At 62.3% G+C, this 18,102-nt stretch overlaps 1 protein-coding gene across 1 annotated transcript; it reads right to left on the bottom strand.

The window, feature by feature from the left end:
- Nucleotides 1-6,038: 6,038 nt before the first annotated feature.
- On the bottom strand, nucleotides 6,039-17,158 carry GRK1 (G protein-coupled receptor kinase 1). Its single transcript, XM_068526789.1, has 7 exons — nucleotides 16,460-17,158; nucleotides 14,921-15,048; nucleotides 12,708-12,865; nucleotides 11,938-12,021; nucleotides 9,463-9,587; nucleotides 7,447-7,648; nucleotides 6,039-6,337 (listed from the first exon to the last, which is right to left on the bottom strand). The coding sequence occupies exons 1-7, from the start codon at nucleotides 17,156-17,158 to the stop codon at nucleotides 6,039-6,041; spliced, it is 1,695 nt and encodes a 564-aa protein (XP_068382890.1).
- Between the last annotated feature and the right edge of the window lie 944 nt (nucleotides 17,159-18,102).

The following is an 18,102-nucleotide window of genomic DNA, read 5'->3' as shown; positions in this document are numbered from 1 at the left end:
TGCCGAGGGGGCAGGTGTGCACGGTGCTGTGTCCGGCTGCCTGCGGGGGGAGCTGAGTAGGGGGGGCAGGCTTTCAGGGGCCCAGGAGCAGGGCTGTCAGGAGGGCAAGAAATCACCGTGAATCCAAGGATTCTGCACTATGGGGTCTCCCTGCATCCTCCTCATGCCCGGGGCGGGAAGGGACTCTTCCCAGCATGAGGGCCAGCGTGACCCCAGCTGCCCCTGGAGACCCGTCCAGCACGGAGGAGCTGACGGGAGGGGCTGGCTCGGCCCCCATACTGCGAGAAGAGGGACTGATCTTCCCACAGGCCCCGCACGGCACAGGTGCGTACACACCTGGCTGGCCCCCTGCTCCCGGCTGGGCTCCACTCCGTCACAGTGGCAGGTGAGGGTGTGGGCACCTCTGGCCGTCGGTCCTTACGGCCTGCCCCCGGGGGCCCCCGCCAAGCTCAGATGGCCTTTGGTGGCTGGCGGCCAAGGCTGGCCGGGTGCCGGCCCACCTCCCCTCGCCCTCCGGTCACTGCCTCCCAGTTACCTGGCTTAAGATTCAGAGAAAGCAGAGATGGGAAGTGCCCCAGGGATTTCCGCCCGTCCACCCTGCCTGGCCTCCCTCCTCCGAGGGTGAATCTCACAGGCTCCAGCCAGAACAGGGGAGAGGAAGAGGAGTCTAGAATTTAGTTTCTTAAATTACGATCAGGGTGACATGAAAGTACATGACCAGCTTGCCCAAGAAGGGAGGCTCAGCCCTCGATCCTGTGCAGGCGCGGGTGGTGGGCAGGGTGACCCTGGCGCTCACTCGGTCCTGTTATGAAACTGAACTCGTCACGGCCCTTCTTTTGTTCCCTGCTTAGAACCACGTCCCGCTCGCGGCAGGCGCCCAGGAACACCTTGCGGATGGAGACTGAACAAGCATGGCCCCCACCCCTCTCGGCACCTGCTCCCACCCAGGCGGGGGCCCCTGCTGGATGCACCCCTCTCCACGGGGTCCTCCCGGCCCGGCCGCCTCGAGGAGACCCGGGTGGAGGACCCTTCCCCCCAACCTGTGTGAGCAGGTAGGGGTCAGCAGGCTCTGAAACCAGGACCAGCCCTAAAAAGAGAGGGATTAAAGGACCCCTAGGAACCATCCAGGAAGCTCCTTTGTCAGCCGCAGGCCGGGCGGGGTCCAGATCCAGGGCCCCTGGGCCCCTGCGCAGGCAGGACCCTTGTCCATTGCGGGAGCGCGTGAGAGTCTGGTCTTGGGCTTAGGGGCCCTGCGGTAACCGAATACCCTGCGATGAGCCGGGGATGAATAATGCAGACCGGAGGCCGGGGAGACTCAGGGCCCCGCCTGCCTGTGCCCGGCGAGGCCGCCAGCCAGACGGTAGATGTTCTCAGGGACACAAACGGTGGAAATTGCAAACGCTCCAGGGGCTTCGCGGGAGGCCTGTAACCGTGATCTCCCGGCCCCTCAGTGAGCCCAAGCAGGGAGGATCACCTTTCTAGGCTCTGTCCCCGCGGGAAGCGGGATGCCCCCCACCGGCCGACTCCCCGGTGAGGAGGGGGCGCCTTCCGGGCCTCCGACTGGCAGCCGCAGCTTGCCTGCCGTCTCCTGGGACGTGCAAGCCGTCGCCCTGAGAGCAGGGCCTTGCCCCTCACAGGCCTGGCCTAGCACCACGCCCTTACCAATTCTGGTGTGTCGGGGAAAGGCGGCGCCCTGAGCGTCCAGGACCCACAGGGCTGGGCAAGGAGCTGGGGCTGGGAGCCCCCAGGCTGGCCGTCCCCGTTGTCACACCCCGAGGCCCTGGACCTTGATCAGCTTTCTCCCCTCGGCCCTTCGTCTTGGACGTAAGGAGCCTGAACATACTGTCACTGAGGGACTGAGGTTTGGTTTCTACAAAATCACATCAAGCCTTCTTACCTTCATTTGAAATTGTCTGGGTAAAGCCTGGGAGCCTATCTCATGTTTATTTTAATCCCATGGCCTCTCAAACTCTTCTTCTCTTAGCCGGCAAAATGCCTGTAACGGGGACGCTGTATTTTCACTTGGGGCCCACTTGTGTGTCTGGACACTCGCAGGAGGGGCTGGGCCCATCGTGAAATAAGAGGAGGTGACCTCAGCCTTTGCTGAGCTGAGGTTGGGTAATGATATTTGGCAGTTATATTTTGTTAGTTATTGTGTTGATCAGAATCAGCCCATATCTCTTGAATCACCCCAGAAAACCCATGGGGCTGCCTTTCCCAGGCTGCAGCTCCACTCAAACAAGTGGAAGAAAGGGGGTTTATATGTATAGACAACAGGGCCTGACGGGCTACCAGAAGCAGCAGAACAAGGCCACACGGGACCCGCCCGGACGGGGAGCAGAGCACGGGGTGCAGACCCAGGGGCCACAGGGCTGTGCCGGCAACTCTCTGCATCCGGAGGGAGATGGGGACAAAGTGTGAGCGTGTGCAAGAGTGCATGTGTGTGCGTGTATGTGTGTGCATGAGTGCATGTGTGTGTGTGTGTGCATGAGTGCAATGTGTGCATGAGTGCATGTGTGTGTGCTCATGGGTGCACGTGTGTGTGCACGTGTGCATGTGTGTTGTGTACATGTATGTGTGTATCTGTGTACGTGTGTATTATATGCATGTGTGTACATGTGTGCACGTGTCCATATGCATCTGCACACGAGTGTATGTGATTTTTAAAAACATCTTTATTGGAGTATAATTGCTTTACAATGGTGTGTTAGTTTCTGCTGTATAACAAAGTGAATCAGCTATACGTATACACATATCCCCATATCCCCTCCCTCTTGCGTCTCCCTCCCTCCCACCCTCCCTATCCCACCCCTCTAGGTGGTCACAAAGCACCGAGCTGATCTCCCTGTGCTATGCGGCTGCTTCCCACTAGCTATCTATTTTACATTTGGTAGTGTATATATGTCCATGCCACTCTCTCACTTCGTCCCAGCTTACCCTTCCCCCTCCCCGTGGCCTCAAGTCCATTCTCTACGTCTGCGTCTTTATTCCTTTCCTGCCCCTAGGTTCTTCAGAACCGTTTTTTTTAGATTCCATATATATGTGTTAGCATATGGTATTTGTTTTTCTCTTTCTGACTTATTTCACTCTATATGACAGACTCTAGGTCCATCCACCTCATTACAAATAAACCCAATTTCGTTTCTTTTTATGGCTGAGTAATGTGCGTATGTGATTTTGAAAGAGAGCGTGCACCAGGACCATATCACAATCTAGAGAGTCTGCTGTGTTTTTAAACTTTTATTTTTACCCTTTTCTACTTGGATGGAAATTGCATTTTTTGTCTTTTACAAAGGAAAAGTCGCAGTGAAGGCGTCTGCAGATTCTCCGTAAGGAAATATGCGCTTGTGGGGGGCCCACATCCTCACCACAGTTCACGTTGGAACGCACCAGGATGGAAAAGTGGGATCTCCTCTGGCTCCTGGCATGGGGACGACGGCAAGGGCCAAGTGCCTGAGCCCAGCACCCCTCGGGGATCACGAGGCTTGTGCTCGGGGGTGAAAGGGCCCGGGGACGAAGGCTTCTCCACAGAGAGCCCCCAGTTCTGGCCCGGGGGAGCGCCCGGGCAGCCCCGTTATCCAGCCTGGATGGCGTGTCCCTTGCCCAGGGGAGCTGGGGGACAGCTGGAGTGACAGCAAGACCCCTCAGAGTGTGCCCGGTCAGGGGGTCTGCACCCGAGACGCCCCACAGCAGAGGCCCCCGAAGGCCCATGAAGAAACCCCACAATGAAGAGTCACCATAAGCACGCACCCAGCAGCTGGGAACTGCCCTGTGCACCGTCCGGCCTCCCGGCCTTGCCCCCAGGCCCCAAGGCTGCGACTGGACGGGAGGGTGGAGACGTCCCTCCAGCCCAGCTGGGGAAAAATGGAGTGACCGGAGCCGCCGTTCTCCCGGTGGCGCATTTTAAGTCAGTGCTTTGGTTGCTGCCTACAGGGGCCGCAGGGCGCCTCTGGGTCGGGGTGACCAGCGGGACACCGGCACAGCCAGGCTCCTGCACCTGTGGGGCAGTGTCCGTACCACAGTGTGGGCGTTGACAATTCCTTTGTTTCTATGTGAAAATTTAAGTTCCAAAGCGCTTTAAAATAAAAGTGAAGTGACTCCAGGACTTCTGCTGCCTGTGTGTAACTACATGGGGCTGGCTTGAGTTTTACTGGGGAGCGGGGGGCACCCCTGAGCAGACCACGAGAGAGAGGCAGCGGAAGTCACACGTAACTCGCTTCTGTGATTATATCCCCACAGACCTGCTAGCTCATGGAATAACGTACGTTGAGTAAATCATCTGCAACGGCTGTGCCACATTTAGCCAAAAACGTTGAATAAGTTTTTAGCGTTAAGTATGTCCCACGCACGAAAAAAGTTACTTGCTGTTTATCTGAAATTCAACTGTATCGATGCCCTGTCTCCTCTGGCCGTCCAGGCATAAGATGAAGGCAGAGGGGTCCCCGCCGGGGTTGCTGGTTCCACAGGAGGGGCTACACTTCAGGCGCCGTGGGCCCCGGGCAGGCACTCGGACGGCGGCCAAAGGCCAGGCCACACCCACCCCCTGAGGTTTAAATCACTCTGCTCAGGGCCATGGGGACCTAGAGCAGATTAAATGGGTTTAGAAAGACCAGAAGTGGTGTGTCTTGCACCTGAACGTAGTGAGGTGAGATTTACAGCCGTTAGATAATCTACGCGTCTCATCCTAGGACACAGAACCGGCGTCAGGGCCGACACAGCGATTGATCCTGCCGACAGCCCAGCCTCCCTTGGCCACGGGCCCCCATCTCAGCCTCCCAGGAGAGGTTCAAGTGGCAGTTTCAGGTCACAGACCAAAAGCACTGGACGGCTCTTCTGGGCCCCTGCAGGACATTATGGCTGCAGCGCACCAGAGAGAGGGTCGTCCTGCAGGTTCGTTCACCAGGTCATCCTGCAGGTTCGTTCACCCCAGGCTTTAATGCCCTCAGTGCACAAGGGACCCGGAGGTACACTTGAAACATCCCTTACACCCACCGGCTGTCTGAGCCCACAGCAGCCCGGGGCCAGCCCCCTGCCGTGGCTCCAGGCCAGCGCGGCCCCTGGTCCCAGGTAGCTAAGCCGCAGCCCCCAAGGTCGCGCTCCTCGGGGTCCCTCCTCTCCCGAGGCTGCTGGGGGGGCAGACGGCAGGGGTGCTAACCACGCCCAGCATGGCACTCGGAGGGCAGAGGCGCTCAGGAAAGGGAGGGCACTGCGCCTGGCCGCCAGGCAGATAACCCCACGTAGCAAGACCAGCCCAAAGCTGGCCCCAGGAGGGAGACCAGGAGAGGGCCAGGCCTTGCAGGCCAAGAGGCAGAGTCGGGGTGGGAAGCAGGTGCCGGGTGCGGGGAGAGAGCCGCTGGCCCGGCCTGTCTGCCGGGGGTGGGCAGCTTGTGTCCAGTTGTCATCAACTGGAGATGGTCTCGGGATGAGGAGAAGCCAAGGGGGGTGACTGCCACGGTCAGCCTCACCCCCAGGCCCCTGGGCCTTCCCCTCCTCCCGGACACGTGGGCCCCGGCCGGCAAGGGGACCCCGCTGGAGACTCAGCACCGGCAGACGTGGAGATGGCATCCCCAACGTGCGGGTGGGGACCAGCCCAGCCCCGGCAGTGACCCGCCGGCTAGGGGCGGGGCCAGGCGCACAGTCCGGGCCTCCCAGCGGAGCCCGCAAGCCCACAGGCCAGGGTTTGCCGACCTCTGAACCAGCCCAGAGAAGGCAAAGGGGCCTGCGAAGCTGCAGCTGAGGTGCCAGGAAACCCGAACCGAGTCTTCACTCTCGCCGCCCAAGCCGCCGCCAGCTTGCACGTCCACTCCAGGGCCTGGAGAGCCAAGCGTCGCTGGTGGATTCCGTCCCGCGACCACTGGATCCTTTTTGAGTGAAAGGGTGCAAAAGAGGTGGACTATTTACTGCTGGCGCTCCTGACCCTGCGCGGGAGGCCTAGCTGGACCGGCCTCCTCTGTCCTGCCTGTGCTGAGCGCCGGGCCACAGCCATGCGGCGGCCTGGCGGGAGGGGCTCAGCTGACCCACGAGGCGCTGCAGCTGGTCTAGCAAACCAGACACAACCCCGACTTGGACGAGGGGGCCGCCTCCTGCACGGAGATCCCCTTCATGTCGTCGGGCATCTGCCCGTCAGGCCGCCACACGTTCAGGTCCCCAAAGATGCCCTTCTCGATCATCTCCTCCTGCCAAGGGATGGGGCAGGTGCCGGTGGCGAATTCCTGGAAGAATTCTGTGTCCTCTTTGTCAAAGGCCACGCCCCTGACCGTGGAAAAGGCACCCACGTCCTGGATGTTCTTTGCATAGACAGTCCTGGAGTCTGGGACGAAGGGGGCGGTCAGCATCCCTGTGAGAGGACGGAAGACACGGGGCGTGAAGGGCCAGCCAGCGGAAGGAGGCGGCCGCGTGCCGAGAGCCCCCGCTCAGCCAGCAGGGCCGCTGCCCCTCATGCGGCCCTGGCGGTGACGAGGAGAGCGACACCCGCCACAGGGCGCTGAGCCAGGCTGGAGACTCAGAGTCCGGTCTGGACACACGTTGCCAGAAGCCAGCCCCCATCTGCGCCCCCTCTGCCCTGCCCAGAAGCCCCGTCACGAGGGTCGGCGGGCCCTTGGCTGCACTGCCCCCGACGCCGCCGTGCCCACCGTCTCTGCAGACCCCCCAACCCCAGTGCCGGCCTCCCCGTCTGCAGGTCTACACCTCGATCACAACGTGCTCAGAACTGAACTCCCTGTGCCTTCACCCCGTCCCTCCTCAGCACAGACCCTGTGGCCTCGGGACTCAATCCGGCTCCGGCTTCCCCAGTCCTGACAGCTCGCTTGGGCTGCCTGACCTCCCTGGGCCTGGGGCTGGTCTGGGCAGCTCTCCCTGGCACCCGGCACCTTCAGATCAGCCGGGGCTGCCACTGCCCTGACCCTTCCCCACCAAAGAAACTTCTCCTACTGGGGCGTCGGGCCGTGAGGTCACAGGCTCACACTTCCTGGGTGTGGGTTCTGGTGGGTGCGGCGGGTGCCATGCTTCTCTCCTGCAGACACGCGTGCACACACACACTCGCACACACTAGCTTGCACGCGACATGACAGCAGACGCTGGTGGAATGAACGACGGCTGGAGAAATCCTGCCTCGACTTGGATCGCGGGCTCCTTCAAGGAAACGCCTGACAGCGGGTTCAGATCTTCAGTTCACAGGTGTTTCCCACACACCCCATCCAACCCTCGCGGCCTCCTCGGGTCCCCAGGAGACCCACCCCGTGAACATCCAGTCCTGGGCGCGCTGGGATGAGCAGGGAACAGGGACGGTGGTGTCATCGGGGGCAGAGGATGCTCGGGGGTGGGGGGGGTCCGCCCAGGCCGCCCGCCCCCCGACCTCACGCTAAGCTGCCGAATGCCAATGGGACGGGGCGGCCAGCGAGGGTCGCCCAGGAGCCCCCAGCCCCAGCTCCCACACGCGGACAGTACCAGCCTCCAGCTGCCGCCAGTTGATGTCCCTGAAGAGCGGGCTGGCGCGGAGCCCATCACAGGAGCCGTCCCTGAACCCCAGGCGCCTCTCGGGGTCCTTCTGCAGCAGCGCCTCGCAGAAGTCCTTGCTGGCCTGGCTGAACTTGTCGGGGTAGGTGACCACCTCCTCCAGGACCCGCTGCTTCAGCTCCTTGTTCTCCACCTGCACAGCGGACACAGCACCGTCAGCCCACATCACACCCCAGCCAGGCCCACCCGCGTCGCCCCAGCTGCCACGGCAGCTCCGGACACAGCAGCTCCGTGGGCCCGGCCGGCCCTGCTCTCGGGGGTGCCTGACGCCCCCCTCCCGCGTGTTAGCACTTAAGGGCTCAGTGTCACTGGTCAGGGCGTGAGACTCTGGAGGTGGACACCTTGCACTCCCACGACCATCCCCCCCAGCTTGCCCGGCGAGGTGGCAGAGGTTTGCCAAGGGCAGACGCCCACAGGGTCCATGGAGCCTTAGTCCAGACCAGCTTTCCCGAACGTGACTTCCAGCCCACAAAATTCACTTCCAGTGGATCCATCCCCAGGGAGCTCCCCGACAATCAGCCCGAAAGTCTCCAGCCCCACCTCAACCAAATGCTGCCCATTTCCTCTCCCTGTCGGTCAGATTTGCCCTTCCTGAAAAGTCCTAAAACTTCACGGAAGTGGGATCATCCAGAGTCACTCTTCCGGGGCCAGATCCTTTCATTCATAGTGGTGAGTTTGAGACCTGTCCGTGTCATGGGTGTACCCAAGGTTCCTTCCCATCGAACACAGGGACCTCGGGTGGACCACAGAATGGAGGGACCACAGATGCCCTGAAGATGGACCACAGAAGGCATGACCCAGAGACGGGCCATAGAATGAAGGGGCCACGGATGGACCATGGAATGCAGGGACCACGGATGGACCAGAGGATGGACAGACCACGACGGTTCACTTTCTCATGAAATCTCCTCCTGCTCATTTTCACCAGAAAACAGGGGTCCTGTCAGGGCCGTGGGCTCTGCCAGGGCTCTGAGGTGGCGCTCCTATGGTGGCCTGAGGCCAACGTGGACCCCACACTGTGCTGCTTTACCCTGCTCTTCTGAGCTGAGGTCGGGAGAGACCCGTTGCTGGAGCCCAAGGCAGAGGTGCAGACGCACAGAGCAACCCTACGGGTTAGTCAGGGGAGGGGTTCTCACTCTCAGGGGACTGGAGACCGGACTGTCCCCACGTCTATGTCAGGAAAGGAGCGGGGACTGGGCGGGGGCCCTCGGGGAGGTCCAGCAGAAGAAACTGATGGCTGTGACCTCCAGGCAGGCCGAGGGGCCGTGGGCATGGACGAGCGAGGGGCCATGTCTAAAGTACGGTTCACAGCAGGCCTCCCTCCTCAGCCCCTCATGCCTGCCCCACAGACAGCCTCAGCTCTGAGCAGAGTCAGCGCGGGGTCCAGGGAAGGGGCTGCTTTGCTCCTTTTGTTGTGAACAGTGGTGGGGGCTCTGAACGACACCTATTTGCGGTTCTGCTGGGCTGGGCAGAGCTCCCCGGGGAGACGCGGGGCCGCCATGCGGACAGGAGGCGGGGGGGGGGCACAGGAGGCAGGGCCCCAGCACGGCCGCCCCCCGTGCCCGCTGCCCCCAGGACGTCCAGGGAAGCGGCCGGGCCTGGAGCAGGGCCTGCAGCTCAGCACCCGGGGAGGCGAGCGCGTTGGCCTCCGGGAAGGGCAGGGAGGCCGCCAGCGGGTGAGCCGCGCCCCCCAGAGCGAGCGCTGCTCGTGGGGGCGGGGCTTGGGGGGGTGGTCCAGGCTCCTCTCCTCCTGACACGCTCCTTGGCGCACGGAGACCCAGGAGATGAGGTCACCATGTGCACCATGAGAAGCCTAGTGGTCCCCGAAGGGAAGGTCACCAGGTCCTGCAGGGCCCCTGCTCCTATGATACACACACACACACGCACACACACACACACGGAGCTGATGCCAGCTCAGCTGCAGGGACACCGCTGGCCACCTCCTACCTTCTCTCCGCGGGCTCGGAAGGGGCCTCTGGCCGCGATCATCTCATACAGCGTGACCCCCAGGGAGAAGTAATCCACGGCAAAGTCGTACTCCTCACCCCGCAAGAGCTCCGGGGCCATGAAGCCTGCGACAGGAGCACAGCGCGACTCGGAGACCAGCACCCGGCACGCACCTCCCGTCTCCCCGGAACCCAGCAGGGTCCTCGCACCGGGACACGCGGGGCTGCCCCGCGCCCACCCACCAGGAAGCGCTCGCCCGGTTGTGAGTGTCCCCTTGGGCACAGCCATCCCTGGCGGGAGCCCCCTCCACCCAGGGTGGGTCTCACCCCCACTGTGGTGCCCATGGCGGACAGAGCCAGTGCCTGAGGCTCACGCAGGACCTGTGGTCAGAGGCAGGCGCTCAGACCCGAAAGGGCACAAAAGGAGAGGCTGAAGCCCCGACGCTCCTAAGAGCGGTCCGGACCCCCAGTGGCCCGTGTGCTCCACTTCTGGGGAGTCGGGGCCACGTGCTGGGCCCGGCAGGCTGAAGGGGACACCCCGAGAACCAGCTCCGGCCTCCTTCCCTTTGTGCCCCGTGCAGAGGCCAGCCCAGCGCGTGGGAAGGGTAGACGGGCAGCATCTGGGGCCCATGGTCCACTCCCCCGGGGCCGAGTAGGTAGTTGAGGCTGGGCGCCGGGGTGGCTTCTATGCTCAGATGACTAGACACCCCCCCAAAGGCAAAGCTGAGCGTGTCCTTTTGTTTCCAGCCCTGCCTGGTCCTTCAGCGTTTACGTGTGTTCGCGGCAAGTTCCCGGGAGGGACATGGCTGCATAACACGGGCCACGCTGCTGTGGCCACAGGACATTCTCCCGGAGGTTACAGGAGTCAAGTTCCAAAGAACCCCCCTGGCCCTGAACACAGCCTCTTTTCAGGGATTACAGTGCTGGCCAGACGGCTCAGACTCTGGAGAAAGGCACGTTCCACCAACCACAACTTCTCCATGAAAAAGGGGCCCGAGAGGAGGGCCCGCCGACCACAGAGACGCCACATCCCTGCAGCAAATGGCCCGCTGGCCCCTCCAGTCTGCTCCACCCGCTGGGACCCAGTGACACGTCTGTCTCCCGGGGTCTCACGCGGCGACGATGAATCGTTTTTCGTGTGAAAGACGGCACGAGCGGGCAATGGGTGAGTGAACGCAGCCTCGGTCTAGGCGCCTCCCCCGAGCCCCGCGGTGCTGGCACAGCGAGTGCCCCTCTGGGTGGACTGTGGCTGAACCGGGGGCAGAGGCTCGGCTCTGGGGACCTGGGCTGGAGGGAGCAGGGGGGCCAGGGGAGAGGGCACGGAGGGCTCCCCGAGCCTTCGCTGGACGCCCCACCTTCTAACTCACACCGACCCCAGCCTCCGCTGCCACTGCTTGAGGCCCCCGCGCCGCCTGACCCCAAACACACAGGTCAGCACAGCCCGCGGGCAGAGCCCCCAGTCCAGGGCTCAGAGCCGCTCGGCAGCCGCGGCAAAGCCTGGGCGCCCCCTAGCGGCCGGTCGGGCCTCGTGCAAGCAGGGCCGGTGACACCCCAGGTCCCCCGACGCCAACCCTGGACCCGATCAGCCAGGAACAGGCGAGCGGCATTTCGCTCACACGCTCACGCCCTGGAGAGGAACCTCAGAGGATCGGGAAAATTCACGACAGGACCTCTTCCCAAACAGAGCCGCAGATGAGACAGACCCACCGTGGCAACAGGCACAACCCCAAAAGGAGCCCAAAGCGCAGGATGGTGGCTTCGGGGACAAAGCAAGACCCAAGCGGCCCAAGTCCCAGGAGCAGCTCTTTCTCCCCGAAGCCGGGCAAACAGGGAAGAAGCAGATCTGCTAAGAAGTCCTACAGAAAACCCGGCCATCAGGAGCGCAGCGTGCTCGGAGCGTCTGCCGCACCGTGTGTGAGCGCGAGCCTGGCTGTCACCCCGGCCCCTGCGGCGGGCACCAGTGCCCCCTGCCCCCCCTCTCCCGCTCGGATGCCTCTTCTCTGCGCCCACCTGCCTGGGCGTGAGAGGAGATGAGGTGGGGACAGGAGGCGCCAGGCACGCACATGCACACAGACACACAGACGCACACGTGCACAGTCACACACACAGACACACGCTCAGTCCAGGGGCCATCTCACAGCTGAGCACCTGCCAGGCCCTGCCCACCCACCCTGCCTCTGTGCTGCTTCCCTCAGTGCAGACCCCCAGGCTCTGCCCGTGGCCGGCGCCGGGGAGCTTCCGTCACAGAGGGCACACGTGGCAAACAAGGAGTGACTGTTCAGGGGGTCGGGGGTCATCCCTGCGTGGGTGCCGGTCCCCCGGTCTCACCCTGAGAGGGGAGGGATGAGGGAGAACTTCCCGACAAGCCCCAGCCCTCACCGTGACGCCCACCCCAGGCCACGGGACCCCAGGACCCCAGGCCTCGTCCCCTTCGCCCCCATAGCGGCTGCCCTCGCCCCGGCTCTCAGGCCCTCACCTGGCGTCCCCGCGAAGCCCTTGGTCTTGGTCTGCCCTTCCTTCAGCTCCACGGCCAGCCCAAGGTCAGAAATTCGGATGTTGCCTGGAGAACAAACATGGGCTCAGGTCACACGCGGCTCCACAAACAAAGGCCCCTGGGGTTCCTGGACACACACACGTGCACGAGCATGGCGCGCACACACACAGGGGCCGCCGCTCCCCACTCAGACTGCGGAGGGACCGAGGGTCCCAGCAGTGCTCGCAACTGGAATCCGGGGCACAATCCCCCTAAAGCCAGCCTCCTCGTGGCTCTGTCTTCCCCGAGCTCTGCAGCAAGGGCCTTTGGGGCACCAGTGTGTCCGTCTGACCTGTGATGGGGAGGGAAGGGGAGCTCTAAAGGGACTTACGGGAACCTCAGTCTTGGGGGTTATTTCCTGACGAGAATCCCAGTTTGACTCCTTACGAAGACAGCAAGCTAAGTGATCGAGTGTGGACTCAGCCATAACCGTTAGCTGTTTACTAATAGTTCCACACCCTCCGGCATCCTGGACTAACTCCCTGTTGCCCTGGGCACCTAGCCATGCACCAGATTTCACCAAAGTCCGTTAATAATCTCCACTCGGGGATAATGCCATGCGGTCGCAAAATAGCTGAACAAACTTGAGGTGTGTCTTGGTGCCGTAAAACTATAACGAGCGTCTATCAAAGCTGGTCCCTCCCCTACCGATGACCAAGCAGGCTACAGAGGTGAGCAGGGCCAGGGGAGGCCGGGAGGGGAGGCCGCCTCACCGTCGTCGTCCAGCAGCACGTTCTCGGGCTTGAGGTCTCGGTAGATAATGCCCCGCTGATGCAGGTGCTCCAGGCCGCTGATGATCTGGGCCGTGTAGAAGATGGCGCGCGGCTCCCGCAAGCCGGGGTTCTCCTCGTCCACGTTGTAGATGTGGTACCTGGGGGCAGACCACATGGAGCCTGCGCTTCTCTGGCACAACCAGAAGCCGCGTGCCCACGGTTTTGACGGGAAGTAAAATCTCGGGAAAGCGTTGAGGCCTCCGAATCCCACGTTGTGTCGGCAAAGCATCCGTCATCTCAGCCTCGGCGTCCAGCCTGAGGGGCCCGCGGCAGAGCCCGGACCACCGGCCACTGGTGTCTGTGTCCTCACAGCCCCTCAGCACAGGGGAAAGGCAGGGCAGCTCTCCCCTGCCCCGGCCCACGGGGAGAGAACAGGGAAACAGGCCCCAAAACCACTTTACAGCCACCGGTGAAGGAGCCGGGCAGAGGGAGGCAAAGGCGGGCCACGTGGCCAGCCCACGTCCCATCCAAAGCGAGCGGCTGACCCAGAGCCCAGGAAGCATGTGGGCCGTTTCCCCAGAGACACACAGACTCCCCGGCGGGCCCTCAGAGGACGCCCCCCCGGCCTCCCAGACTCTCCTATCTCCCGTTTCCCTGTCACATTGTACAGAGAAGCAAAGCCTAACAAGCAAAGTATTTAAACTAGAGAACAACCAGGGAGAGGAGAGGCAGGCCAGTAATCTCGAAGAAAACAAGAGAGAAACCCTCACGTCAGCCGGAGCAACAGCGAGAATGGCTTTTATGCTACATGTACATTTGACTACAGTGCCCTGTAGTACAGTGCAGGGTAGTACAACGCAGCGCGGTACAGTAGCACGTACGGTGTACTATAGTACAACGCAGCGCGGTACAGTGTCATGTACGGTGTACTATAGTACAATGCAGCGCGGTACAGTAGTACATACGGTGTACTATAGTACAACACTGCGCGGTACAGTGTCACGTACGGTGTACTATAGGACAACGCAGCACGGTACAGTAGCACGTACGGTGTACTATAGCACAACGCAGCGCGGTACAGTAGCACGTACGGTGTACTATAGCACAACGCAGCGCGGTACAGTGGCACGTACGGTGTACTATAGTACAACGCAGCACGGTACAGTAGCATGTACAGCATAGCGCAGTGTAACGTAGCACAGCATCACGGCCCAGCACAGTGCAGGGCAGGGTAGGCGAGTAAAGCGTCATGCTGTCTCCGCTCTCCAGCTCGTGCTATTTGCACTTTCCAGACCCTTCGCTCCTCCTCCGTGAACTTGCACAGGTGGCTCAGTCAGGATCTCAGAGCCTCACCTGGAAAATGGGGCCAACAAGCTCACCTGGCAGAGTTTCAATGCCGGCGAACCCAGGCCCGAGAACGGAGGCACAGCGACGGCCCCCTTGTGTGAGGGCCGTGTGAGTCGTCTAAGTGTCTCAGGTGTGTTAGCTGACTCTCCACAGCAACCTCGGAACACCAGTATCTCATCTCTATCCCCATTTTACAGACCAGCACGCTGGGGCAAGAGCGGCCGTGTTGCCCAGCTGGCAAGTTGGTCTTTTCCCCTCTGAGAGCCAGTGATCCAACTTCTCCTGGGAGCCCAGGGCCGGGCCCTCAGGTCTCCGGCAAACCCAGGCCCCGTAGGGCGATGACGCCCTCTGGTTCTCCCTGCGGTGGATGGCCAAGCCACAGCTCCCAGAGTCGGCCACACGGTGCTTCCGCTCTGCCACCACCCCCAGAGTGCATCGTTGACGAAGTTTGTCTTCATTTGCCCTCCCTCTTGAATCACGGCCCTCACCCCGCTTGAGGCCCCCTCTCACCCCTTTACCCACCCGTCCACTAGCACTCGATTCACAGCTCCACACGCCCTGCTGCCCACACCTCTCACCCCGCCGTCCACATGAACCCGAGGCCCACAGGACGGGCCCACGACTAGAGAGCTTAGGCCACCTCCCCCAGGGCTCCTGCACTTCACTGGGACTGAGGACACATCGTTTCGAGGACCAGCAATCCGACGACAAAGAGGAGGGCTTAGATGGGGACCGGGCTTCTTGTCTTTATCACCACGTTCTCAGCACGTGGGAAGCAGCCCCACGGGGCCCCAGAGAGCCCCTCTGCACACTCGGCCTCGTGGGCCCTCCCATCCTGCTCCTACATCGGAGAGAGAAGCGCTTACCTTATGTCGCCTCCATTCATGATGGTCATCACCAGACAGAGGTCGGTTTTGGTTTCGAAGGCGTAGGCCAGAGACACGATGAACCTGCTGTGGACTTTGGCGAGAATCTTCTTCTCCACCATCGCGCCCTGGAAAGCAGGGTAAGAGCCCAGGGTTAGGCGGGAAAGTGATATTGCCAAAAAGGGCCAAGTTCCACAAACCAGAAAATGTCGCGATAAAACAGAATCAGAGTTGCCGGTATATTTTAAAAGTGGCTGTACAGAGCAATTGCAGATAACTTAGAGACATGCCTCACATGCCCCGTTTCACAGAGACAAGATAGGGCCTGGGAACCCGTCATGTGCAGAGGACTTCGGGGTTCCTAGGGCCGCCAGCAAGCGGGCTTCTGCCAACCAGCCTTAGAAATGCGGCTGAGGGTCCCGGCAGGTCCCCAGGCACCCTGTTGGCACTGACCTTCCCTTCCAGCTCTTCCTGCTGCAATCCCAGCCCCTCTCCTCCCATCCAGGCCTCTGAACAGCACCTTTTCAAGCCACCCCGCATCCCTGTTCATTTTCTATATTTATTTTAAGAGCCCATGAAGTCCATTTAACGTGCTTTTGAAAGCTGTGTTGGGTAAGGAGAAAGAGCCCTTTTGAAGGAGGAGTTCTTGATGTGGAGAAGCCCTTTCTACCCCCGCGTGGGAAGATTTTACTTTGTAAAAGTTTGATAAGTTTCCTGAACTCGGGAGAAGAGAGGCTTAATACCCTAACAGTTGGATTCAGATTGCAGGTAGATGGTCCTGAAGGTAACTGCTGCCCCCAAAGGCCATCAGGCAGAGCACCATCGAGGGACCCCGGGGTGGGGTGCGCTGGGGTAGCTGCTGTTTGCCCCCAGCGTGATCTGTTCTGTGCAGCGGGAACGGGAGGGAAGCCCACGCAGGCAGAACGCGCGGCTGGAGCTTAAGCAGCTTTGGCTGATCCCGCCCGAGCGGGGCCTGATGCCAGAGGGAGGGTGGGCACCGCTCAGAGCAGCTGCTTCCGCCACCCCCAACCCCCGGCCCAGACAGCGCTGCACGCGGGCACCTCGGGGCCTCCCCACACCAGCCCTGGGGAGACTCCCCCTGCAGCCTCCTCACAGCACAAGCCAGGGAAAGTTCCAGAAAGTCAGAGTAAAGAATCTGGAGACTCATCCCAGCAGCCTCCCTGACACCGGCTGCTGCAGTGCGTGGCCCTGGTGACAAGCCGAGAAGCGTGGTGCCGTGTGGCACAGGACCCGCGCCAGCCACGCAGGGCCGCTCTGCAAGGAGGGGCGCGGCGGACCCCGCCCGTCCCGGGCACCGAGGCTGGTGGTTTAGAGCGGCTGGACAAGCCGAGCATCCGAGCACCGCCGGCACCTGCCGCTCCGAGCCAGGGCCTTGGCCGCCAGGCAGACAGGCGGACTCGACGAGGGGGCGCGGGGGACCGACCCCGCCCAGGGCCGCACGGCGGGGGCGCCCACCACGGGGTGAGCCGGCCCAGGACGCCCCAGCCCCCACCGCCCCCCGATGCCTCGGCGGCCCACCTTGTAGCCCTTCCTCTTCTTCAGCCGCTTCTTGTTCAGCTTTTTGCACGCGTACATCTTCCCGGTGGCCTTCATCTGGCAGGCAGACACCTCCCCGAAGCCGCCCCGCCCCAGGACCCTGAAGTCCAGGAACCAGTCCTCGCCCACAGGCTGGGCCTCCAGCCACTTCCACTGCAGGAAGCGCTGGAAGTACAGGCTGTCCAGGTACTGCTGGAAGGGGGCCTGGCTCAGGTGCGCCAGGGTGGCCCGCAGGAGGGGCTGGAAGAGCCCGGCCCCGGCCCCCGCCAGCCCCTCCCGGGCCTGCGCCGCCGTCTCCTTGTCCAGGAAGCCGCAGAAGAGCTTGGCCTGGGGGTCCAGGTACTCGGCCCGGATGGCCTGGGCCTTCTGCAGCCGGAGGTCGCCATCGGCGGTGTCGTAGTCCTCGACGTCCCTCCAGAGCCCCAGGGCCGGCACGTGCTGCTCGTGGGCCTGCAGGAACTGCTGGAAGAGCCGTTTGCCGATGGGCTGCTCCGAGCACGCGCTCTCAAAGCCCAGGTCCAGGCTCGCCTGGAGCGCCTCGCACTTGGACAGCGGGGGCAGCTTGAGCCGGGCCAAGTACTTCCTGTCCCGGGAGGTCGGGCCGCTGCTCGCGTCGAAGCTGGCGCGGGCAGCGATGAAGGCCGAGTTGGCCACCACCGTCTCCAGGGACCCGAAATCCATCCCGGCGCCGGCCTCCCTCCGCGTCCGGCTCCCACGTCCCAAGCCGGCCTAACCCGCTGCCCTTGGCCTATGGCCCGTCCCCGCCCTCTGGGGACAGGAGGCTGGCCGGGCACCGGGAGCCCCAGGAAGCCCGCTGACACAGCTCGGGCGAGATCCCGGCCGGAGTGGAGGACACGCAGGGCGGGAGCAGGTGCCAGAAAAAGACAATCCCTAAGCCGCTCGCAGACGGATTAGACGGGCCACCCTGCCCCGCTCCTTCCCACGGGGAAGGACACACCTGGCCCCAGGCCCAGCGCGCAGGAGCCCCAAGCCTCCCCGTCTGGCCCACTGGCCCAAGCAGATGAGCTGGAACCTCCGCCTGTTTCCTGGTGGGAACGCAGGGCCCAGCTGAAGGGAGGGGGCCCAGGAGAAACCTTAATTCACAAAGATGGCTGGTGTTTTCCCCACTATGTGTCATTTTTTCTTTAGAAAACCCGTGAGTGAGAATAAAACCAGCTGATGATAGGAGTTTAGGAATAGGCTTTCTGGGCGTCCACGGGTGAGACCCCTGGCCAGGGGACTGGTCAGTATGTGAGGACCAACATTTGTCCTGAGCTGACACTGAGAGCAGCTGCATCATGCTGGTGGTTCTGATGACCTAAGGTAACCCCGGCCCTTGCCGAGGGATCAGTTTCACATCAGCCCCCTGCCCTCACCTGGGCTGCGCTGGCTGGTGGAGGAGAAACGCCAAGAGAAACGTTCAGGTGAAATTAGGACGGGGATGCAGGAGACCCCAGCTACACCCAGGCTAAGGTCCCACACAGAGAGAGGCAGGAGAGAGAAGGGAACGAAGAGGCCAGGGACACACCAGGGCACACCTGAGACACACCTGGGGGACACCTGAGACATACCTGGGACATACCTGGGGCACACCTGAGGGACACCTGAGGCTCACCTGAGGCTCA

Source organism: Eschrichtius robustus, chromosome 18, assembly GCF_028021215.1.
Source record: "Eschrichtius robustus isolate mEscRob2 chromosome 18, mEscRob2.pri, whole genome shotgun sequence".
Classification (NCBI taxonomy): domain Eukaryota; kingdom Metazoa; phylum Chordata; class Mammalia; order Artiodactyla; family Eschrichtiidae; genus Eschrichtius; species Eschrichtius robustus.
Note: the sequence above shows the minus strand (reverse complement) of the source record. Positions and strands in the feature narration are given on the sequence as shown.

Bases quoted from the DNA above. Each gene is read 5' to 3' on its own strand.
- GRK1 (XM_068526789.1), bottom strand. From the start codon at position 17,158: ATGGATTTCGGGTCCCTGGAGACGGTGGTGGCCAACTCGGCCTTCATC. The intron at 15,049-16,459 runs GTGGGCCGCCGA...CCTGCTTTCCAG, and splicing joins AGAAGAGGAAGGGCTACAAG to GGCGCGATGGTGGAGAAGAA. The intron at 12,022-12,707 runs GTGAGGCGGCCT...TTTGTTCTCCAG, and splicing joins CGTGCTGCTGGACGACGACG to GCAACATCCGAATTTCTGAC.